This window comes from Pleurodeles waltl, chromosome 1_1 (genome assembly GCF_031143425.1).
Source record: "Pleurodeles waltl isolate 20211129_DDA chromosome 1_1, aPleWal1.hap1.20221129, whole genome shotgun sequence".
In the NCBI taxonomy this organism is placed as follows: Eukaryota; Metazoa; Chordata; class Amphibia; order Caudata; family Salamandridae; genus Pleurodeles; species Pleurodeles waltl.
Genome location: NC_090436.1, coordinates 817,943,304 through 817,969,220, shown reverse-complemented (window position 1 = coordinate 817,969,220; position 25,917 = coordinate 817,943,304). Strand labels below are relative to the sequence as shown.

Here is a 25,917-nt window from a genome sequence, read left to right as displayed (position 1 = left end):
TCACCTATATGTCTAACCCTCACTTGGTAAAGGTTAGGTGCAAATTTACTAAGTGTGAGGGCACCCTGGCACTAGCCAAGGTGCCCCCACCTAGTTCAGGGCAATTTCCCCCGACCTTGTGATTGCGGGGACACCATTACACGCGTGCACTACATATAGGTCAATACCTATATGTAGCTTCACAATGGTAACTCCGAATATGGCCATGTAACATATCTAAAATCATGGAATTGTCCCCCAATGCCAAATCTGGTATTGGGGTGCCAATCCAATGCCCCCGGGTCTCCGCCATTGACCCCGCATACTGCCAAACCAGCTCTCTGGGGTTTTCACTGCAGCTACCGCTGCTGCCAACCCTCAGACAGGGTTCTGCCCTCCTGGGGTCTGGGCAGCCCAGTCCCAGGAAGGCAGAACAAAGCATTTCCTCTGAGAGATGGTGTTACACCCTCTCCCTTTGGAAATAGGTGTAAAGGGCTGGGGAGGAGTAGCCTCTCCCAGCCTCTGGAAATGCTTTGAAGGGCACAGATGGTGCCCTCCTTGCATAAACTGGACAAAGGAAAGGGGAGTGACCACTCTTCTGTCCATCACCACCCCATGGGTGGGGCCCAGAGCTCCTCCAGTGTGTCCCAGACCTCTGCCATCTTGAATTCAGAGGTGTTAGGGCACAATGGAGGCCTCTGAGTGGCCAGTGCGAGCAGGTGACGTCAGAGACCCCTCCTGATAGGTGCTTACCTGACTAGGTGGCCAATCCGCCTCTGAGGGCTATTTAGGGTCTCTCTTGTGGGCTTTTCCTCAGATAACGATTTGTAAGAATACACCAGAGTTCCTCTGCATCTCTCTCTTCGACTTCTGCCAAGGATCGACCTCTGACTGCTCCAGGACGCCTGCAAAACTGCAACAAAGTAGCAAGAAGACTACCAGCTACATTGTGGTGCCTAATCCTGCCGGCTTTCTTGACTGTTTCCTGGTGGTGCATGCTCTGGGGGCTGTCTGCCTTCACCCTGCACTGGAAGGCAAGAAGAAATCTCTTGTGGGTTGACGGAGTCTTCCCCCTGCTCCAGCAGGCACCAAACTTCAGCGTCACTAGTACTCTGGGACCCCTCTCATCCTGACGAGCGTGGCCCCTGGAACACAGGTGGTGGACCCAAGTGACCCAGACTGTCCAGTGGTCCAACTGTCCAAATTTGGATGAGGTAAGTCCTTGCCTCCCCCCTCTCCATCCAGTAATCCTGTGTACTGCGTGAACTGCAGCAGCTAGGGCTTCTGTGCATTTTTGCAAGGAATCCTTGGTGCACAGCCTAGCCCAGGTCCTCAGCACTCCGTCCTGCATTGTTCAACTCGCTGAGTTGACCACCGGCTTCGTGGGACCCTCTTTTGTAGTGTTGAGATGACTGCTGTGCTCAGTTTTCTTGAACCCATGTTCAAGTACTTATGCGGGTGCTGCCTTCTTGTGCGTGGGCTCTCTGTGTTGCTGAGGGCCCCCTCTGTCTCCTCTTCCAAGTGGCGACCTCCTGGTCCTTCCTTGGCCCTGGCCGCACCCTTTTTCTTCAACTGTGACCTTTGCAGCTAGCAAGGCTTGTTTGCGGTCTTCCTCCAAAAAAAACAACTCCTCCTCAAGCATCCTCCAGCACTCCGTGGGACATCTTCTGTGCAAAGGAGAAGTTCCTGGCACCTTCTGTTGTTGCAGAATCTTCAGCTTCTTCCACCCAGAGGCAGCCATTTTGCACCTTCATCTGGGGTTTAGTGGGCTCCTGCCCCCCTGGACACTTTTGTGACTCTTGGACTTGGTCCCCTTCCTTTAAAGGTCCTCAGGCCCAGGAATCCGTCTTCAGTGCTTTGCAGTCTGTTGTGGTCTTTGCAGAATCTCCTATCACGACTTTAGTGTGTTTCTGGGGAAGTACGGTCACTTTACTCCTACTTTTTAGGGTCTTGGGATGGGGTATCTTGGACACCTTTAGTGTTTTCTTACACTTCCAGCGACCCACTACACACTACACCAGGCCAGGGGTCCCTAAGTGGTTCGCATTCCACTTTCTTAGTATATGGTTTGTGTTGCCCCTAGGCCTATTGGATCCTATTGTATTCTACAGTGTTTGCACTACTTTTCTAACTGTTTACTTACCTGATTTTGGTTTGTGTGTATATGTTGTGTATTTTACTTACCTCCTAAGGGAGTATATCCTCTGAGATATTTTTGGCACATTGTCACTAAAATAAACTACCTTTGTTTTTAGTAACTCTGAATATTGTGATTCTTATGATATAGTGTTATATGATATAAGTGGTAGGAGCTTTGCATGTCTCCTAGTTCAGCCTAAGCAGCTAGAATGCTACTAATCTATTAATAAGGGATAACTGGACCTGGCACAAGGTGTAAGTACCATCAGGCACCCACTGTAAGCCAGGCCAGCCTCCTACACTCTCTATTCTACAGATGGATCGACTGTTTGGGGGAAGGGATTCCGTCTAGGAAGGCCTTCTTTTTTCTTTCCTTCTGACAGTTTGTACAGTTGTGGCTTTTTTCTACTCAGGCATCTCTGGTCTGTACAAGCTTCGTATACTGCTCATTTGGTTCATGTGTCCAGGGACCAGTGTACTGGTGTGACAGAGAGCTTGTCTCTTTATTGTTGGACACCCTTGGCCACTGCTTTAGTGTCAATAGCTGTGTAACTTCAGTAGATGCATGGCAAGTATATAGGCTTTTCTCATGGGCATGATCCTCAATAGCTACAAAGCTGGAATTGCTGTGGGGACACTTTTAGCTCTAGCCTGAGCAGGTAAGGCACCCTTTTCCAATTTTTTAGGTGGGTTCGGTGCTGGTATTGCACATATCTTCTCCAAAAGATGTACGTCATCTGACATTATTTAGGATGGTCTTCTGTAGATTGAGATGGAGTTGCATACCTGCCCGTGAGTATCTTTTAAAGATTCACTTTATGTGGTTGTTATTGGTTGTGAGGATAGTTCTTCAGGCATCTTCGGGCTTCTGCTGTCCTTTCAGAAATTGTGTACCTGCTGTGTATCTATTGGCTTTCTTCTGTCTTGGCTTGGCTGTGAGCCCAGCTGTATTTTCCTGTAGTACGTATGTTGGCTTGTCTAAGTTGTTATCTCCGTTGGTAGTTATCCATGGTCAGATTTTATGAAGAGACTGGAGGTGGCCTGTATAACTTAATGGAAGATGTTATTGAATATTCCTTTGCATTACTCCATGCCAGATCTGCTTATAGAGGGTCACAGAACACGCAGGGGCTACTAGCCAAATCATGGTGCTCTAGGCCTTTTACTCTTGATGTCACAGGACCCGACCGACTATAGATCCTTAGCAAATGGAACAAGTAACCCTTCTGCATTTGACTCTCAGTGGTAGCTGTGGATGAGCAGTCAAAGTCTCCCCACTGAAAGGGGGGGATATTTAGTTAGAGGTTAGTGAACACGAATCATAACTCCAAATGCACTCAGCAATGTCAATAAATCAATGTCCAGTCAAATACCTGTTTTTATATTAAAGAGAAGTATTTTATTTCTAAAGTATTATGACATTTGTAAGCAATAGCACAATCCCTTTGAGGTCGGTGCTCTAGTATTTAACTGGCACATCCCTGTTCCACCCTCTACTGTAAGGTGGTCAGGGTTATTCCTTATTCACTGGTGGCCGCATCCAGGGAATGCTAACTAATAGGCATTACTCAAAAGCCAACTCTGACTCATAGGAAACAATCTAAAGTTTCTTTGGTGCCACAGCACCTTTAGCATCGAGTTCCCGAGGCCCAAGGGCCTGTATTAAGTCTTACCTGCTCCAGCAGCAAGGAAGTATTCAGTGCTTCAGCGGGTGCCTCGACCGCAGGCACTTAGAATGCTCCAGTCCCATTCATTCGAGTTTGGCTGCACCCGGTACAAGCAGCAGCACCCCAAGGCTCTTTTCTGAGCAGCACAGGCGGCTTCAGTAGCTAATTGAGGTACTCCTACATTCCGTTGGCGCAGTAAGTTAACTTGTTCCCACATTGAAGGAGAGGGTTCATCCTCGTTCTTCCGACTCAGTCCCAAGGACAGAGCGAAGTCCTCTCAATGTCCTACAGTGTCCACAGGGCAGGTCAGGAGGCAGGGCGCAGTGCTTATTTCTGACCCGCAAGTTACAGTTTCAGTTTTCTTGGGCAGCAGTCCGAACTATTGCGGTACCCAGTATCAGCAGACCCTCCTTGCATACAGGGTTGTTGCGGTACCATGACGTCAGTCTTTACTGCACAGCCCCCTCTACCATGGGTGCCTCTCGGCATACAGGGTAGCTGCTAAGACCCACACATGTCTTGGCTCTTTCTCGGCAGCAATTACTTCCACATGGTCCCTCCTTGCATATGGGGTCATGGCAACGAGGTGGTATGGGCATCACATTCTTTCACAGTACTTGATTTATAGCTAAGTTCATGGCGGCCCTCTCCTGGTATATGGGAGTTGCTGGTTCGATCCTGCACATGGACAACAACACATTCAGTACATAGCCTTCTCCTCACACCTCACAGGGGGTGTCCTCTAGACATGGCTTCCCACTGAACCTCGCTCTCGGGTGTCCTCTAGACAGGGCTTCCCACTTGACCTCCCTGTCTCCAATGCTGCCTTCTTCCTTACAGGGGACACTGGTCTTGGCATGCAGGCAGGTGCTGGTGCTCCAGGCCATAGAGCAGGTGGTCTTGGTTTCCTTGAGTGATGTCCCCTCTCCCAATGGGAAGACTAGCAGGCCTTGGTCCCCAGTCCTGGTTACATGCAGAAGTCTTGTAGAGCTTCCCTTCCTCACACAGCTCATCATGTTTTTTGGCAGAAGATAAAGTTTGGTCTCTCAACCTCCCCTTCTTATAGTCCATTTCCAGACACCAAATGTGATTTAGTATCTGGGGCTTTGAAGTTTTTTGTTGGGGTTCTGCTTCTCTTGAAATGTATGCTTTTCTCTCTCATCTTTCTCTTGAAAAGCTGTCTGTCACAGTAGGAGAGACTCTGAAGCGAATAGTCCCACATCACAGGCCATGGGAGGGACTAGGGTTTACACCTGGAAGTCAGCTACAGTAATGTGTGCATCAACAGGTTAAACCCAGGCTCCCAGCACTACTCTTTATGATTCCCTTATCAGCCCCATCTCCTTCATGAGGTATGTCCAGGCCATTTAGCCTTGTGAGCTGACTGAATCAAAGAGCATCTTTTGACGAGTACTGAGGGAATATCTCTTGCCCTTCTCCAGTGTGTCCTACCCAACTGACAGGAATGCAGCAATACACAAATCTGTCTGGGGGTTTGAAGGGGGGTTCCTTTACTCTTCGTGTCTTCATCGGGCAGGCCCAGGCTTCTCAAAATGTAACCCCGGGTCCTCCTTGTAATGTCCTGTTGCAGGCACACTTGCACTCAGTGTGTGTGCACAGGACACAATGTATCCAGAACTGCTACCTTCAGGCATTGTGCCCTCAAAAACACATATACATCCAGTGTAGAATCACCAATCCTGCGCTGCGCAGCACTCTACATCTAACTAATGTAGGCCAAGGGTCAGTTAAGCACACGCCAATGGAGCTTTAAAAAAGGTGAGTGAGCCAGTAGGCCTCACTCCAGTGATACATGGTAAAAAAGACCTGTTCACTACTACTGCTGAGCACTACATGGTATGCTGCCCTCACTGAACTTGTGCTACTTAACTCCTGGTGAAGACAGTTGCTGTTCACCACTATGAGGGTAGCACTTTGGGTGACCCTCTCGGTTGAACACAAGACTGTAATGCATTGGACAGATGTATGTTATGACACACAACTCTGATACATGTCTGTGGCAACAGAAATCAGCATTAGGGATCCAGACACCACTACAGTTGTACACTCAAGGCCGGGTGCACGTTATTTACCATGCAAAGGACTTTTCCGTCCCAAGGCTCCAGTTGAACCTTTAAATTTTTTGTGTCTCCATATCTAAGTGCCTTATCGGTACTTGTACCCAACGGTAATTTTAAAGACACCAGGCAAATGAGTTGTCATGTTTGCCCCATACTCTTTAGTGATACACAACATGTTCTTTGTGATAGACTCTGACGGTCACTGATCCATGCCCAGCCCAATAAACATCTGGTTGTCTGAAATATACTAATGACTTTTACATAGTACAATAGCTTGGAAAGGAGCATCATCTCCAAATTATTCCAGACAGAGAAAATAGTTATCACACATGTCAGTGTGCACTAACAAAAAAACAAGAATCCTGATGCCAGGAGGTTTTCTACATGCGAGTTCGAGTCAATGTTTGATTCTCCCTCCCTTGACTGCCATGCCTTGCATTTTATAGATCCATTGCTGAATTAGGGCGAGGATAGAGGTGTTTTATTCAATGCAGCGTGGTTTCTGATTTGAGTCTAGCCTTTCAGTCAGCTTTTCATGCTTCACGAAAACATTGTGGCTAGGGCTGTCATTTTGTTTCGTATTTTATTTTACCTGTTTTACAATTCATGAGTTTCTTGGCTTAGATATGTATATTTTGGGGATTTTCGAAATATGGTGTAGATTTGATCATTTCCATGGCGCCCACTTGTGAAGCTCACTTAAAAAAATTATGTCATGTCTTCGTTTTTTATATTCATTCACTTCCAGACATTGTCCCTTTGTGTAGCAAATGAAAAACAATTGCCCTCTGTGCACTAAATAACACCATATTTTACAGTTTTAATCAAGAGGCGGATCATTAATTGTGGACAAAGATAAACTACAGTCTTGCTTCTTAAAGATGTTTTTTGCAGATCAGGTTTATTTGGCAGAGCGAACAAGATATTCACAATTGTACCCATTTTCTGAAATAAGTATGGCCATTAACTCCCTACAATTAGCTTTAATTTTGGCGGCAACGGTAGACATACACAGACAACAAAGCCACGAGTTATTTGCATGTGTGGTATAAATGTGCCCTGATATACAATCACCCTGGTAGGGTTTAATTTGGCAGCATTTGTTTATTTTCTGTGCTTTCGAGAAAGAACCAGTTCCTGGTGAAGTTGAGTTTCCTCTACCTGACCTATTGCATTGTGTGCCTTAAATTAGTTTGTAATTATTAGGTATGTCGGATACAGATAATGGCCCATTAAGAGGCTACCAAGCATGAAGTTGCTTTATAATTGCGTGTAATCAAATCTTATCAAGGTGTATTGAGAGCACATTGTCTATTCAGTAATAATCATGTTGAGTGACCTGAGAGGTTTTACAAAAGTTGAAACAATAGTCACTGAAGCCTTCCCTCTTTCTCACTCTCCGTTTTTTTTAATTCTTGATTGTTTCATTGTGATTTCAATCCTCTTTGTGTTTTATGTTTTTTCGGTGCCATGTATTCTGAGGAAAAATATTATTAAGCTAGTGATACACTCATTGAGGCTTTTATGTCGTACATTAATCACTTGTGCCTAGCAAACCCGCCCTGTTACACACTTATGTTGTTATTTCCAGATATCTATCTGAATTGCATAAAACAATGTGCCTCACCAACCATACAAAAAGGGTTTTGTTTTTTAGCTATTTTGGAACCAGGTTTGAAGCGTAACTGAACCTGATTTTGTCCTGTTACAAGGGGCATGGACAAGGGACGTGATGAACAGTGATTCCATGTGCAAGTAGAAGAGGCATAGACAAAATATACTTCCTAGATGACAGCAGTTGGCACTACCTCATTATACTGATATAGAGTTGCCAAAATAGTCTATGCAAATACTCGTCTTACCTCGAATCATACTCAAGAAACACGAGTATAGAAGGTGAACATAAGGTATTCTTATCTCTGGCCTCTCTAGCTCTCGGCTAGCCAAATTCGCAGGTTAGGTTTGTATTGACAGCATTTTGGCCTGCAAGCTTTTAGTTTTTTAGAATAGCAAAGAAAGTTTTAAAATTATATTGATGTACATGTGGAATTCCAAAAAGGCAGAATTGAGACATTGCAGTTGGTGGTTAAGGTAAAGTTTTAAAATCATCTGTAGAGATAGGTTACTACTGATGTATAGAAAATGGCTTTAAAATCTTTTTAGGTCGAAGCCTACCAGACAGTGCAGCTGTCTGCTTTGCTAAAGACATGTTGGGGATAGTCAGAAAGTTTCCTTGAAAATGCATTCTGTTGTTGCTTACTATTGGCTTTATAACTCACATGTTCTGGTTTTCTATTTTTTGTTTTTATTTGTTTTAGGCTATCCAGGTTAAGTTCCCCCCTCCCAAGGAGCAAAGCCTTTTCACACTGCCTCTACTTGTATTCTTCCACAACTGCCCCTTTTTGTAGACAGGCCTGTAAATCTTGTTCTTATCTTTTCCCATATGGTGTGCATTGAAAGACAAGGGTCAAATGTCAAGCGTTGTCTTCCCAGGAAGCTTGGTCTTTACTTTTCTTTCTCTGACTTCAGAGTGAGAGGATTTATGTGACGATCTTGCTGGATACTGGTGGTAGGAAATGGCTTTCTTCTAGCACACAAACAACATTTAAATTAACTGTTCAGGTGCGAAAGCACAAATAAAGTAGTTTTTTGTTAATTCTGAAGTGTGTTGGAAACCAATACACTAGATGATGCCATTTCCACACAGTATTGTTTGTGCTCTGTATAGTTTTTTTTAGTAAAACTCTATGTCTGTGAAAATGTAATGGCCATATCAGAAAATACGTTGTCCATAATGGCAGTGTGCTACCACACCAGGCATACTCCACTCTAAACCATTCCATTTTACTGTGCACGACTCCATGCCAATGCACTCCACTCTGTACCACCCCACTTTAGAGCACTCTGCGCCATTGCACTCTACGCCACTTTGCACTGCTCCATTCTGCTTCACTTCACTCTGTACCTCTCTATTCTGCACCACTCTACTCTATGCCAATGCACTCTACGCCACTCTACTCTACACCGCTGCACTATTCGCTACTGCACTTTAAACCACTCCATTCTAGCCCACTCCACTCCACTCTGCGCAGATCCACTCTACGCCACTCTGGAACACTGCACTTTATACAACTGCATTCTATGCCAGTGCTCTCTACTCTGTACCACTCCACTCCACGGCAGTCCACTGTCACTCTAATCTACTGTGCACCACTGCACTCTATGCCACTGCACTCTTCACCACTTTACTTTATGCCATTACCCCATGCGCCACTCTACGCCACTGCACTTTACACTGCACCATTCCACTCTACATCACGTCACTCTACACTGAAATCAGATTCAGATTTATTAACATTATTCAGATACAACATACATCCTTAAAAGTAAGAAAAAGCACGGTACAAAACATAATAAACATAACAACAAAAATAACAACTCTAGAATAATAACATATAAAACATCATAAAAATACCTTAAAAAGAGAGACATACATGACAGTGTGGGATTAGATAGACATTGTACTACGCACTTTCACTACAGTTTTTAAGGACGAGCACTCATACAGAACAATTTTGCGGTCAGATAGCTACAGTAAAAACGGAGGGCTAATTTCACCTGTCTAATATTCCGACATCTCTTCCTTAAAAACGATATCAAAAACGTTTTAGTATATCTTTCAAAACATTTACAGAAAAAAGCAAAGTGCAACATTGTTTGACCTGATGTGCCACTAGAAGGGCAGGGGACATCATCTAAATGGCATGGGAAGCACAACAAATACTTAACAGTATCTACTCCGAAGCGAAACAGTAGTGAGTACTCCCAACACCCATGGGCATACTATATATATATATATATAATATATATATATATATTTATATATAATTAAAAGTACTATTTTGGAATACTCTACCCAGATACCCGGTCACACTGGGCTTCTTTGCTTCCCTGCTAATTTGTTGATGGGATGCATAATAAAGCAGGGCGTTGCTAACCTGCTTCTTGCTAAGGGTTTTACAGAGTTCAGGATCCATGAAAACTTGCAACAACCCAATCGTGCAATTAGCAAATTTAACAAAGGCTAGCCAGGGAATGCAGATTCCTCTGTCACACAGTCCATAATGATATCTCAAGTCAATCGTGCCTGCTCATTTTTCCAAATAGCCAGCCATGAGAGTGCGGTCATATACTAATAAGATCTTCCAAAAAATTCAGGCCTAGCTCTTAGTGACAAATAAAACTGGAAGAAGAAATGGGAACTGCAAGAAGCCATCTACAAAAATGGTTTTCTTACCACTGTATAGCCGTACAATCAGATGTGCCCCCAGATTTCCTCCCCATACAGTGCAACCGAAGTACACTGAGATCTATAGATCTTTAGCAATGGGCTGAGCTAGTCTGCTCCCACAGGGTGAGATAAACTGCACAACAAGCATATTGCACTCAACAGTTTAACTCTGCACTCCGCAGTATTGGGGGCCCAAGACCCAGAGGAAAAAAAGTTACCCTAAAAAAAGAAAAGGTACTTGTGCAGTGTAACTGACTGGCTCAAATAGAATGACTAGTAAGCTGTATTCATTTAGGGCCACACACCATGATAGATGATATTGAAAAGTTGGAACGCAAATCTAAGGTGGCACAAAAGTCCTTAAAAGTATGGACCAGGAAACTCAGCGCCTGTGGCATTTGCGTCATAAGCACTGCATCATCCACAAACATAGGGGTTGGTGACAAAGCTCCTTTAATTTTAGATGCATCCTGCTTGGCACTGAGTATGGCGGGATAAAGTTTGTTACAAGCTCCTTTAATTTTAGGTGCATCCTGCTTGGCACTGAGTATGGCGGGATAAAGTTTGTTAATGTTCAACACAAATAGTAATGGTGCGAACACGCACCCTTGCCGCCCACCTCGGGCAACGCTTATATCCAAAGGAGACCTCCCTTTGGCTGCTAATCCTGATTCTCGCCTTCATATCAGTATGCAGGTAGGCCAGGAAGTGCACTAAAACAATGTACATCCCCTTAAAATGAGCAGGTGCCAAAGCTTGGATCTATTGACACAATCGAAGGCTGAGGAAAGATCCATGATTGCTAAATAGAGTGGAATTTGTTTGGCAACAGTGTATTTACCCACCACAAGATTTAAGTGCAGGCACTGTTTAGTGGTGCCCAATTAACTTCTAAACCCATACTGACATTGGGTAAAGGATCCATTCCCTGATTCTGTTATAGATAACCCTCCCCAAGATTTTTACTGTAGAGTCAATTAGGGAGATTGGTCTATAGGAACCCGGAAGGGAGCGGACTGCTTTTTTGAAAATGGGCACTATAACTGATCTGAACCACAAGGGAGGCAACAGGAAGGAGCCAAGTTGTTAAAAACATTACACTGAAATAATCTACTTTACGCCATTGCACTCTACATCACTCCACTCTGCACCACTCCACCATACACCACTGCATTCTACTTTCATGCACTCTAGTCTGCACTACTGCACTCTATGCTACTGCTCTCTAAACTCTACTCTTTATGCCACTGCACTCTGTGCCCCTCTACATCACTGCACTCTGCAACACTGTTCTGCAACAATTCAGTCTCTGCCGCTAAACCCGATGCCACTATACTCTGTGCTCTATGCCAGTGCACTCTACGCAACTCTACTCTGCATCACGCCACTCTACTCTGCATCACTACACTATATGCCACTCTAATCTGCACCACTGCACTCTTTGCCCCGTACTCTACTATGCACCACTCTAATTGACAACACTGCATTGTATGGTATTGAATTCTACTTTGCTGCACTCTGTAAAACAGTACTCTGCAAAACAGTACACCAATGCACTCTGCACCAGCCTACTCTATGCTATTGCACTCCACTCTACTCTATGCCACTTCACTCTACGGCAGTCTACTCTCCTCTGCACCACTGGACTCTACGCCACCGCACTCTACTATGCAACACACTCTATGCCACCATATTCTATGATGCTGCACTCTATGCCACTATACTCTGCAACACTCTACACCAATGCATTCTACACAAGTCCACTGTACTCTACGCACTCCACTGAATGCAACTCTGTGATTCCACTCTATGCCACTCCAATACATGACACTCTGCGCCACTTCACTCTATGACACTCTACTCTGCTCTTCTCCATTCAACTCCACAACACTCCACACCACTCTCGTCTATGCCACTAACTTTTAGACATGCTGAACTGTGGCCACACTGGTGTACAGCATGGCTAAAACACATTGCCAAAGCCAACAGCCCATGCATAGGCAAGCCTTATTGGCTTTGTCAGTGCTTATTCTTACTTGCACTGGTGGATGCCCCTTGTGAAGTATTGCTTTTAATAAAATTATTTTTTATTATGTCATTCACATTTTTGTTACACCCACCGCAGCATGAGGCAGTGGGTCATCTCACTTCTGCCTCTGGCATACCTCTCTGCCCTGGCAAAAGGTGCATTTAAAAACAAAAGGTAGTCTTCTTGTACAGTTTCACAAAAAGCATTCAAACAACACAAATATTGCCAAAGCAAAAGTAGGCCGCCAACGCCAGCACTGTTTATTTTGCTAATGCTTGTTTCTTTTAGTGCTTAAAATGGTAGGAGAGGGAAAGGAGGGGTAAATGGTTACTTCTTTGGTTGGAATCTAGGTAAGAGTAAAGGTTTGAGGAAGGATGGAGCCCTGACAGGACCTACCTGCTGTAATTTAAGGAGCTAATGTGTACTAATGAACGTACCCCATACCTGAATGGCTTCATTTTGATGACAAGTTGCTATGGACCTGCATGCAATGCAGCAACATTCTTGTGGTAGTTCGAGCCATTTCTGGCAGATTAGAGGGGCTGTCATGAGAAGGAAGAAGGCCTTGCGACAATGGAGGACTAGTTTTGTGTCTCACGCTTTAAAATCCACTGGCAAGTGGTGTCAGCTCGAGCTCAACCCAGTGAGCAGGATGCAAAAAGTCTCACAAGGTCAAGGAGCCAGATGAGACAAGTTATAGACTGGAGTGATGTGAACCAGCCTGTTGTCCTAAGCTTAAGAACAATGCTATGGAGACAGTATTTAAAAGATAGCGCTGGGGAGACAGTGGAAGAGGCAGGAAATCTCCCTTACACTAAATTTGAAATGACCCAAAGAGCTTCAGGCAGCAATACATTCAACTGTGACATAAGGAGAAGTGTTTGTCTGTGCACAGTATGATCTCGCATTTAAGTTGAATGTGACACTGCTATGACAGGCTGGACATATATTTAAGAACACCATAGGTGCAAGTGCGTACACACAGGCCTGCTATGATAGGCTAGACTTGTGTTTAAGAACACAATAGGTGCAAGTGTGCATACACAGGCCTGCTATGGGAGGCTGGACTCATGGTCCAGAGCACCTTAGGTGCAAGGGTGCACACACAGACATGCCATGACAGGCTCAGCACATATTTGAAACAGCAGTGGGCACACGTGCACATACTGGCCAGGGCCACTTCCTAACATAGGAAGGAAAGGTGTGTGCACTTTCACACTGTACTTACACTGGGTAAGTGCCAAGAGCCCCTAAGCCACTCTGTAGAGAATAAGCAAAACCTATAGGAAGAGCTGATCCCCTAGTTAGGGGAAAACCCACGTGGGGGTTCTTCCCTACCAGGGCATGGGACACCCAGGTGTACCTGCCCAGCTTTTAGTCTACCACCTGCTCTGCCCCTAAGGGGGTGCTCTAGAGGTTGCGGAGGGCTCACTCAGGGTTGGCTACTGGGCTAGAGGTGCGAGACTGAGCGCAACTGCGCCTCCACAGCCCAGCATTGTCAGGCAGGATATGTGCTTGACAGACTATCCTGGTGGGTGGTACACTCAGTGCAATGTCCCACTAGTAGCCAGGCCTGTTCCCACCCCACATGTGTGGTGTACCTTTTTATAGGGTACCCATGGGTACAGCACCCCTTTCCGGCATGTAGGAAGGGTGCGCACACTTTCCCACTGCAGTACAGTGGGGAAGTGTCCAGAGTACTAGGCCACACAAAGATAGTCAGCACAAAACCAAGAAGAAAAAGCAAAAAAGGCCAGGGAAATCCCCTAAGAAGGGTCATGTCCAACAGTGCTGTTCTAGGGTACACAGTGTCCTGAAGTTGTGGGATGTTCAAACATCACCTTTCTGACATTTCTTCAATTGCGATGTTAAAATATGACATTCAGTTAATTAATCAGCAAGGTTATTTGGCAGTCACTGAGTTTGTATTAGTAAATGTACTTCTTTTAGGAAATGTGCCTTGTTTCCCACTAACTGTGAGGTTCATTACGTGTGGGAACAGTTTGGTGATCCTTGCATGTTGACATGTGCCATATACATCATATAGGTAATGCATGTATCCGGTTAGTAAGTTTCTATGTAAGTTGTCTTCTGTTTGAGAACTGCAGATTATGTTGTGCTGAATGCATAGTACTGCAAGACAGGTTGGGAAGTTAAACTATCCACCTGTAGGTGGATTTGAGATTATAGTGTGAGTAGGTTTGAGCAATCCAGGCCCATATTTGTATCAATTATAATAACAGGGCCGGTTAACCACATATTCGATGCGTAGAGCTAATTTATAGCAGGATAGCTCATTTGTGGAATTTATTGGAGTGTCTGCAATTCCTGTGCAAAAAAAACATTTTAAAAGAAGCCCACTTTAAGGTTCTGGCATGTCTCAAAATCACTGCTAAAGGTCCTAAAGGCTGCTTTAGAAGCTTCTCTTCAATTAATAAAAAGCATAGTTCCATTGTTTTGTAGCTTTTGTCCTGTTGAGTTTTTATTCAGGAGGAGCTTTGAGCTGGAAGCTGAAAATCTGATACTATGATAGTCGAACATCTAGAATATTTTAGGTTTTGAAAACTAGGGGCTTCCTTTAATAATCCTCCTGAACTAAGAACTATAAGCGGGCCATCCATGGAATTGTATTCACAAAATGCCTCAACTGGCCAAGCTAACATCATCACCCAAAGGAACATTGGGTAGGATTGGTTGCATTGCTCGACTGATGATATTGTTATGAAGATTACATTGAAGAAGATTCTCTTTCCTTGCAAACAGGAGGGACGTCAGTGGCACAGCGCCTTTTTCCAGATATTGCCTGTGCATTGTCAGGTAACTATACAGTTTTAAGACATTTAAAACATTAGAACACCATTTGTCCTAGATAGTTAGGCATCGCTGAGAGCCAGTCTTCAGCATGTGTGAGTTGGTCCATGTGCATGCCAGACATTTAGAGTGGCAAAGGAGCTGCGAGAAGCAATCTTCTTCCAACCTGGCTCCGGAGAAAAGTGGATTTAAACACAGTTTCTAGAGGTTGCTGGTGCCTGTGTTTGCATTTTAACTAATTTTCCACTCATGGCTCTCGTTTCTCTTGCCCTCACCTTTTCCCTTGCCCTCCCATGTTTTTTTCAGCACACAGACTGTTAAAGAGAGCAAATGGGAGGGTTGTCCAGTTTTGTTTTGCCAGGATGCTCTGTGAGCAAAGGCCATCTCTGGCAACACTTGTATTCACAGTGCCTGTCTAGGCACTAGTAGGGTGATGCCATGGATGGGTATTGCTTACCCCTTTTGATCTTGCTGTTATTTGCATATGTATACGTTGTGCTGCAATTAAATTGTCATATTGAACTTAGATAGTTGAATTGGCGTGACGTATTTTTCTTCTTTTATTTGTAATGTTTATCAGAAAAGTGATAAGTGAGTCAAGTGTTCACAAGTTCTGCATCCATACTATTTATTTACACAAATGTTTCCCTCTCACATGCTGTAGCATAGCCTTCGGTGCTGAAAGTATGGGTGCAGAAGTGCTGCAACAACCCCCAAAATAAACATACTGGAGTTCTGATAGTGAATGAACAATAAATACACCTTTAAATGTTATTGTTATCGTTTCATATTTGCTGTGCTTTCAGAGTCAGAGGCCAAATGTCAGGCTCATTTCTGAAAAATGGCTGCTTATTCTTTTAGAATGGAGATTGCTGTTTACTTTTCATTCTTTGATGTAGGATGTCATTTTTTCCAGCACACAAAAAATAAATGAACTGTTCAAATGTTTCAAAATATATCAGCAGTCTGGAAAGCACAAAATAGGCGTTTTTTGTAATTCCGAAATGTGACGGAAACAAAGCTTTTGAAACGCTCCAGACCAATCAAGACACTTTACTTGATAGTGCACAAATGGCAAATATTCGCTGAAACCCGATTTCCACACATTATCGCTCGTGTATTATATCGTTTTTTCAGTACAATACAGCTGTACAATATAAGTGGCCATTTCAATGGAGAATGTTCTTTCTAAAAATGACAGTGCTGTGCCACACCATGGGGCAGATTTAAGAAAAATGGTGCTGCACCAGTGAAGCACCACTTTTCTTGCGTCCCTCCGCGCCCCCCTACTGCCATCGTGTGTGCTCCGTATTTCAAATATGGTGCAGAGTAGGGGGCAATAGCGTCAAAATGTTTGATGCTATTGATGTAGTGCTCAGGGTTAGCGCTAAAAATTAGGTGCTAACCCTTAAGTACATAGGGGCCCATTGTAAACAATGGTGTGCCCCGTTTCAATGCCTGCTCTGAGCAGGTGTTAAAAATGGCGCAAAGAAATCTTCTGGATTTCTTTGCGCCATTTTTGCGGTCCCCCTAACGAGGGAACACCCCCCTTGCATACATTATTCCTGGCGCAGGCATAATGTTGGGCAAGGGGTTACAAAGTGGCGTGCAATGCATGCATTGGGCCACATCATAAATCTGGTGAGGTGATTTTGGCCTATTTGGGCCTTATTAGCGTAAAAAAGAATTACGCCAATGTGGCGCAAGGAGGCGCTAGGCCCTCTTAAATCTGGGCCCATGTTTTAATAATATATGTGTGACAGTGTGCTCCAATATGGACCACCAGCTACATACTGCACCTTTACCATTTCTTTGATGATTATGCCCATTCTGAAAATTGTTCCAGTACCACTTACCATAGCTTAACCACAGGCACTAGTTTCTAATTTAGTAAAATATGGCGTTAACAAATTATTCAGTTACTTGCAGTTCCATAGATGGAATGGAATACTGAAATCAAATGTTAGGTTTGTATTAATAGCTATGTTGTAATATATTTACATATAAATGACAAAAGCCTAAAGTCTTATTAAGCCATATTAAGTTACTCTCCTTTTCTTACCAGATGAAAACCTCAGAGGGTCGCTTGTCCAGCCATGTCAGTTCCCAGTACAGGATGCACTCCTATTACCCTGCGGCAGCCTCGTACCTCAGCCAGGGTGCATGTGTATCTCAGGTGCATGTCTCTGACGACAGCCCCTCATACACCGAATCAAAAGCACATGGTAAGTGCTCTGCTACCCTAGAACACCACTAACCAAAAATTGCAAACGCATTGGTTGTTGCTTGGCATTTTCAAATTTATGTTGTTTCATGTTAGCTCTCTTGAATTACAAACCCTTCTTACCTGTTGTTAGACTAACAAATATAATTCATGCACAGTGGACCTTTGGTGCTAGGAACGAGAGCATTGTTTTAGGGTGGCGTAATACAAAACCTTACAGAGCATCTGCAAATACAGAGTAAGAGACACATGATATGGATTGGCCCTTGATCAGTGAGCTACCTCTGGCCATACAGTTGTCATTATAGAAAGTGCAAATCCTTAATTTTTCAAGCGCGGTACGGCAACTGATTGATGGGATCCCAAAGCAATCAGGCATTACTACATACCAGTGGTATCAAATGGAGCCTTTTAGCTCTGTGTCCTGGATCTGCCTTGGTATTAGATTAAAATCTGAGTTCCATGTACCACCCTCTGTCACTTGTCCCTTAAAGTAACAAAGGATATAACTCTAGGGCTTACTCAGGGAGATGGTGTGTGCTAAACACTCATCAGAGACCATATTAACGGTCAATAAAACTGTAACTGCAGTCAGTACTTTTACTCTGAAAATAAAAAAAACACTTATTTACACACAACTATATACTATGCACGAATTATAAATGAACAGGGAGAAATGACAGACCTATTGGCTTTGGAAAAGTTTTTTTTTTATAATTAATAAACCAATGTCTGTAGTCTTTGACAACAAGCTGCCACTATCAACAAACCACTGCCTGTAAACTGACAAAAGGTTTTCATAATCTATAAGCCACTGCCTATTGGCCCTAAGTAAAGCTTTTCATAATAAACCACCCTTTGCCCACAGACTTTGACAGATGTTTTTTCCTTAACAGAAAGCTCCTTTACAGTCAGTGACCCAGGGCTTAAACAACAGGGCTAATATGGCACTCCATGCGAGTTTGTGGTTTCCTTCCTGGCAAACTGATTACAAGCAAACACACAAAGGCTCCCTTGAACCAGGGCTTTAAACCCAAATATCTGTGCAACCACTGGATGGTTTGGATGTAGATTGCGGGTTTGAAAGTTTAGAAACTCACTGGCAATTCAACATTCCCAGACCATGAAGGATGACTGAGCAAACGCAATGTCCTTTTGCTGGCAATCAGAGAAACAGACTAAAAATTTCAGAGACAATTCAGGTCACCACAATTTCTTGTAAGAGCCGAACCATCCGCCTCGCCTCACAGTTATTATTTACAGATGATTCCCTGATCTTCTACCCAGCTTCCTCAGACAGCTACCCTCTGGCCTGTGGACCTCCTCTTCTGGACAGCTTTTCCTCCTGCAAGGATGGGTTTCTATCCCCCCATTCCACAATAGTTGGCTTCCTCCTTTAAGGCAGAGCCAGGCAGCACTTCTACCAAACCCCACGTCCCACGCACAGCTCCAAGTCTGCTGGCTTCACGAGGCTGGGGCACCTCTGGGTGTTGCAGTCCAGTAATCGCCCAAATCCGGAAAACAGTTCCTTCTTACTGGGCCTCATGTCAAGTACTGTCCCCAAAGTGGCAGAAGAGCAGAACTGCCTCTTAAGGGCACTAACCCTGAAACTCGGAATTCTTAACTCCCTCACTGCGGTATCCAGCTTGTTTACTGGTCAATGAGAAAGCTCTAGAACACTGTGTTGGTGCGACTGTCCAGTTACCGTCATTGACGATTGACGGGTAGATGTGAATTTCAGACCCTTCCTCTGCTTTGGGTCTGGGTCTGTTTCAGGGCCAGGGATATCTTTCACAAAGGCTGTCAAGCCGCTTATCATTTACTGTTCTGACTTGACAGGAAAGGAGTACAGCTTGTTGTGCTTTGACAGGATGTAGAAAACAAACGTACACGAGGAATAGGCATTCTCACTGTCCAGTGCAGAAACCTGTCTGCTGTGATATTGCTAGAGATATCTGAAGCAGGAAGGGACAGCCTCTGCACTTAAAACGTAGATTAACACAATCTGCATTATACTGGGACCTTTCTCACTCCAAAGGGCAGACTGTGTAATGTTCCGAGGGTTCCATCAATCCACAATGTAACTATGCAGTTTGGCCCCCATTCTCCATCTTCTCAGCCATCCTCATACCAGAGTCACAAAATGGATCCCTGTCTCCATGCAGCTAAAGACACACAACACACACACTACATGCTTACTCTTCTTGATACAGGTAAAGCAAACAGGCCCACTCCATACAGGGATAGATTGAAGGAACCTGTTGAAGGGATTAGGCCGATCTTTTACTAGCAGAGGCGATTTAGGCATTTCTCCTGTGAAAGCAATGGAGAAAAATGTTTCTCCCCTCTGATTATAAACATCTGTGCCCACCACTTCTAGTCCCTTTCAGCCTACGGAGATAGATAGGGGGTGCCATTTGGTGCCCCACCTGCCCTTATAGCTACACTCCGAGGTATTAGACCATTACTTCGGAGGCCGTCAGTGAACATACATTCGTTCACTGTGACAAAAAGTTGGAGAGATATACTGTGACTTTCCAAATATTCTAGTACAGAGCAGAGGTTCACTGTGTCCATAGCGATGTAGGGACATTGCTGTCCCATCAAGACATTACTCTAAGAATTCAGCATACAGTGGCATCACCCCAGTAGCATGATGTTATACTTTGACTTCACCCCAGACACCTGCCATTATTCTGTGACCCCGGCCTAGGAATCCAATTTCAAACTGTGATAGCACTAATGGAATTTATTAGACTGTGACATTAATCCAGGAACTTGATATCATACTGTACCATACTCCACAAACTACTTAGGAGGCTGTGAAATCATCTCAGGGACATGATGTCAGACTGCAGAACCTTTGCTGGAACTTGAAGGCTGTTCCATGAGGAGCCAAAGCACTATCAAGTTTAAGCCATGGGGGCTGGCACTGCAAGTGCCCATAATGAAACCATATCTACACTTTCCTGTTTTCGATGTTTATTTTTTACAGTGGGTATTTTCCAGTGTTTCCCAAAATTCTCAAAATCAGTGTTTATCTGTGTTTGTATATTTTGACGACCCAAAAAGGTAGAGAAAACTTATTTTTCCAGTGTTTTCTGAAATTTTTGTTGTTCCTGTATATTTATCACACATGTGGCAGGATATGTAGAAGGTTCTTTGCAAACTGGGTCAAGGACTTGAGCTAGTACCATAAAGATGCGTCATTGATACGAAATTATTTGGAGCTCTGAAGTGATATTGTAAAACATCATCACTTGCCACTATTCATGAATTGTGGCATAAAATATCTGGAACGTATCCTATACAGTTCTTTAAATATTAACAGGCAAAGACTTCAGCAGTGAACATGTCGCAGGGCCAAAATAATTGAAAGCGTCCCCTAGCTTTTTCTCAAGTTTTACTTCAAGATCAATCATATTGCAGATAATGTGTTTTCTCATTCTCCCTTTTTAATGATGGCAACTATGCGGTAATTTTCTCTTGTAGAAAGTTAAGGAAACAATACACTTTTTTAACCTCTCTCTCGGTGTATATTCTAAGGGCTCTGCACTTATGGTCTTTTGCATCAGCACCCAGAAGAAAATCTGTGAGCACTTGGAGAGAATACTGTGTCAAACACAGAGAACCTACTTTCTGAAGGATACTGTTGGAATCATTTTCTCTCTTATGCTATAGAAGTTGCTGATAGAGAAATATTTATTTTTTAGCTTAAAAGTGATGGATGGGCTTGTTTCGAATTAATCTCAATGACTGGTAGGGAGAGTAGAGAGAAATACAGCAGCTCACTGATGTGTAGCACCAAATTAATTCTTCCAGCATGCCCTTCAGGAATGGTAGTTGGGGTGAAGCCACAGGTAGACTGCAACACTTTTAAATCAATTAAAAAAGTCGCATTTGAATAACTCGGCAAACATAAATCAGATTTCAACATAATTTATACACTATTCAGTTGGGCTGTTAGCGAGGAAAGTGTGTTACACCTAGAATATTATCATCATCATCATGTTGAACTAAATTCAGGTAAAGAAGCCATAAAAGTGTGAATCACTAGAAAACAATTCATGTAACATATCCTTAAAAATATACACAATAAATAATAAAATCACAGTTAAACATTTATCATCATACACTGTTCATGATGTCAAACAATTCAGATTCCTTGCATGGCACCATATCTTGCCCTAATCACCATTGCATAGCGGCACATATATTCAAACTACTCAAGTGTTGCAAGACTAGAGCCTCTTTGTTTTGTCTAATACTAGTAGCCCACAGAAATGGTACCGAAAAGCGTTTCTGTACCTAAGAATAAAGCTGACAAAAGAACATAAAGTGCATAGTGCTTTGAAGGAGGCATTACTAGAGTTGCAGGTTTGAAGCAACAAATTTCAAACAGCCTATCTTGGAAACGCCTCTAAGAGGTGAATAATATTAAAACAAAATCTTGTGAGATAAAACCTGTGCTTAATGTTAAAAACACTGACCAAATACAACTCACATCCCTGGGACTTTTTAATTAGAGAGTGGTTAATACTAGAATGGAATTTCTCTAAATACTCACCTTGAAGCCTACTTGCCTCTCCAGAAACAGGTCTTTCACCTGCTTCTTTGCTCGTGCCACTATATTCTCTGGCTTATGGGAAAACTCTGACGGTCCCAAATCTACAAATCTACTTTTAACATAGTTTATCCAGGGGATCGCCATAGCTTTGTCTAAAGACAGAAAATCTGCTAACTGCTCCCTTGTAAAGCTGACTTCCGGATTCTCCCAGATCCTTAGCCAGAGAAGTAAAGGGCCCATTTTAATACTATCCACCATGGGATCCAGCCCCACCTCAGAATAACACATAAAGGAAGGTGTGGATAGAGGGACAGCCAGACGTCTACAAAGAAATTGATTTTGCACCTTTATGCCCCAAGACACTTACTTTTATGAATATTAACTATTTCATAGGTTTGTGTCCCAGTCTACGTGCAAAGCTGAAAACCAACCCTATAGCTCTCTCTCACTGTATTGCCCTGGTGTTAAATCAACTGTTCCAGTTTGAATTTGAGTTAGGAGAAAAACCCAAATATGTCAAAGTTGCCATTTTAGAGATTACCACCCCTCCTAATTGAAATGTCCTGGCTTTAGTGTTTTGGGCCAATTCTCATGGTAAATGATTTACTGAGACTGGTTTTAAGGTTCAAACTCACCTATAAAAATATAAAAAGCACAGAGAAGGAGTTGGAGACGATTTGCCGTTCTTGAGACTAAAACCGCATTATCCGCATAATGTAAAACAGGTATTGCACATGAAGAGATGACAAGCAGGCAGTTTCAGCACTTTATGCTTGCCACAGAAATACAGAACCAGAGAGAGAAATGCACTCTGCAACAATTGACTGCCTCCGAATCTTTTGGATCCAACTTTGAATCGGATTGGGTTCTTAGAAATGACAACTGTTGCCAGGACTGGATATAAAAGAGCACACTTACCCCATCAAGTGTTTACTTGACTTGCTGAAACTGTGCACACTCGTGTACCAGAAGAACTGGACTAGGGACAGATTCTCTGGCCATCTTTTAAAGGTTAGGAGCAAATCCTTCTTTTTGCGAAGGAGATGGATGCTGCTGAGCTTTGCTGAGAACCTGCCTTACACTGACAGACTGTGAGCCCGTGTGCTCCTGCTGCTGTCAGGTGTTTAGAGGTTTTAAGTCTTACTGAGACTCGAGACTTTGCTCAACAGCCTAGCCGGACCCATAGTTGAACATCTGAGCAACCCTCTTGTAGATGTAATGCGGCAGAATGCCCACATGTGACCAAGAAGCAGACGATGAGGAATTCTGTCCCCGTTGTGAGCACCAGCAGCCCACAGGCACGAGGCTAGCATGTGACCCTGTGAGAGACAGCGAGTGAGAGGGTCTGTCACTGTTGTGAGCTTCATGTGCCCCCCATGTATAAGGCCGTGTGTGACCCTGTGACCCGCATGTGGTGGCCATTCTGCACCGTGAGCTCTCTGGTTCCCGACCCAAAGCTGTACCTCAGAGTTAGCATCCTCGAAGGAACAACTGCAAGCTGTACCGAAGATTCTGTCTCCGCTGCCTGCCTCCTGACAACATCGAGGACAGCACGACTGGCTCTCAGTATGCAGGTGCAGTCTTGCACGTCCTGTTAGCACGGCAGGCTCAGCACTGGGCGATGTTCCCCTGCCTCTTCAGGCCCTGCTTGGCACTAAACTCCACGGAGATTTTTAACTCCAAACTCCAAGGAGATTTTTAGCGCCAAACTCCAAATAGATTTTTTACTCCTGTGGAAGTGTCTGACTCTTATACGACACTACTAACAGTTAGATACAAAAGAGCCAGTGAAAACTGAGTAAGCAAACTGTAGTTTGTAAATTCCTAAGTTACATTTGGTATAATTGCAAACCCATTTCGCACCAGCAGCCAGTAGGCGTGCAGTCCTCTCGCAGTGAAGCTATCCATCGTAGTAGGAATGACGCCCAAAGGTCCAACTAGGTTTGCTTACGCATGTATTGGATGCCATGAAGTGAAACTGCATGCGGGTTCCTGGTTTCTAAGGTTACTGGCTCGTGGATGTGTATCCCTTTGGCAAAAAGCGACCGTCCCGCAGCAGGAAAATTTTGGGCCTAGTACAAGTTGGATAACCTTCAGAAAAACTGTGCTGTCCTTCTGTCGCGGGCGCTGTCTTTGAAAATTGCCTCCAGGGTTAGTGAGCTTGAACAGTTAAGATTTACAAACAATGATGAAGCTTGTCACGCATCTTTCACCATCCATCATCGGGGTGCCGCGGCTGGGCGGTGAAGTGTTCTTCATAAAAACCAGCTCAGTGTGAAATACACCTCTCCGCAGTGTTTACTGCTCTCAGGCTCGTCAGCGGCCCCTTATAGTAAATCCAGATTGCCATGTGACATTACAGTATATCACTGCAGAGCGCGCTGGGGTTTACACCGGCAAGGAGTGCAGTTCACACCAGATGAGATGTCCAGATTGAGTTATGTAGGAATTTGGCTGTTATATGGGGATAGCTTTTGTTTTCTGAGCGCTGAAAGTTTGCTTCTTTTTGTTCCCATCGCCGCTTAAATCATCTTTGCTGTTGTCGTGGTTGCTCCGGATATTTATTTTGGCAATTTATTATGTTGATTGTGTTTTAATGTTGGCAAAACTAAAAAAAAAAAAAAAAGCCAGCAGAAGGACTCACTCTACACTGTCCCCTGAGATGAGTTGTGCTTTTTACAGAAGCCCCCGGTCATGCTGAAGGAGGGGGCTTTCCCAGGGCGAAGTTATCAGAAAGAGTGTCACTGCTGCAGTGCTTCGTTGGGTGGAGGTGCCATTAAAAGACGAACTCGGCCAATTTGCTTCAATTCTATGTATTATCATATACGGTTATCGGTAGGTTTTGCTTTGCAGATTTTGTTTTTGTTTATTTCTGATTTTCTACCGCGTGCTGATCGGACGAAGGACGTCACAGTGCTTTACGAGGACAATAAATGATGGTACAGTTGATGGCAACAGTGATCTTTTAGCGATAGACGTAGGATGATCCGACGTCCCGGATATCCCCTAACAATCCCGGTTTTAAAAGGGCCTTTTCGACGTTTTTTCTAATTTTAAATACATGTCCTGGTTTTTGGGACAAAAGTCAACTCATACTGCAAAGCAGAATTGAAAGATATGCTAGGGTCCTCTACAGTCTTATTTTTATGTCACAAGGCTTAAAAAAAGAAATGGGGGTGGACTAACAACGTTAGGCAATATGCAAGTGACATTACTGCACGAGACATTACAGGAAGTGACAACACAGGAAGTGGCCCATGTCTTTTACAGGAAGTGACATTACAAGAAGTGACATCAGATCTTAAGACCTCACACATGTTTAGCAGGTCTGTCATTAGTACTTTTGAGCACTTTACGATTATACACGCAAACACTCCTGATTTAGACAGAAGACTCGGGTTTTTGTAAGCTACACATAAAATAATATTGCCTTTTGTCAACAAATAGCTTACTTTACCCAAGGACTGAGCAAACTATCTCTGACGGGTAAAATAGTCCACAAGCAGCACATTTCCATGTAGATGGAATTTCTTTAGCTGTCTGCTCATGTAGCACCTAGCTGAGGCAAGCTAAAACAAGGCAGGGCAATGTGCTGCCTTGCGTTTGTGTTTTTTTTCCCAATGCAATCAGGATTTGCTTGGCACTGTAAATCACACAAAAATAATTGTATCGGGGTTGTTCCTGAAAAGTGACGCAACGTGGATGCAAAATCTGGGCCTCAGTTTATACATTTTATTTTTTTTAATCTGCCACAAAGAAATTAGCAACAAGGAGAGAGGTGACAATAAATCTGGTCTGCTTGATTGGTTGCAAAGCCTGAATTTTAAAATATCTTTTGGGGTTAAGGGACCTGCTGCAAAGATCGTTAGGTTCCCAGTAAATCTGAGAGAATAATAATAATGGTAAGATAACTTTGGTGGTTAACACATTTGCTGGAAACATCAGTGTTTTGTATGGTGTCTATTTTGACCCAAAGTAGCATAGTGGGTTAATATGTCTGCTGCAAAGCACATCATGTAACATGCAGATGGCAGATTTCTATTTTAACACAGATACACTTTTGTTGCTTGCAGTTCATAAATTGTAATCCTTCTAATATAGCACAGTGAGCTATGGAGGTTGATATGTG

At 43.6% G+C, this 25,917-nt stretch overlaps 1 protein-coding gene across 1 annotated transcript in view; it reads left to right on the top strand.

Annotated features, from left to right (window-relative positions):
* Positions 1–25,917, top strand: part of DMRT1 (doublesex and mab-3 related transcription factor 1) — a 615,050-nt gene that overhangs the window by 478,373 nt on the left and 110,760 nt on the right. The window contains exon 4 of the mRNA XM_069228556.1: positions 17,063–17,222. Within this exon, the coding sequence (XP_069084657.1) occupies positions 17,063–17,222 (160 nt within the window). The remainder of the gene's footprint in view (positions 1–17,062; positions 17,223–25,917) is intronic.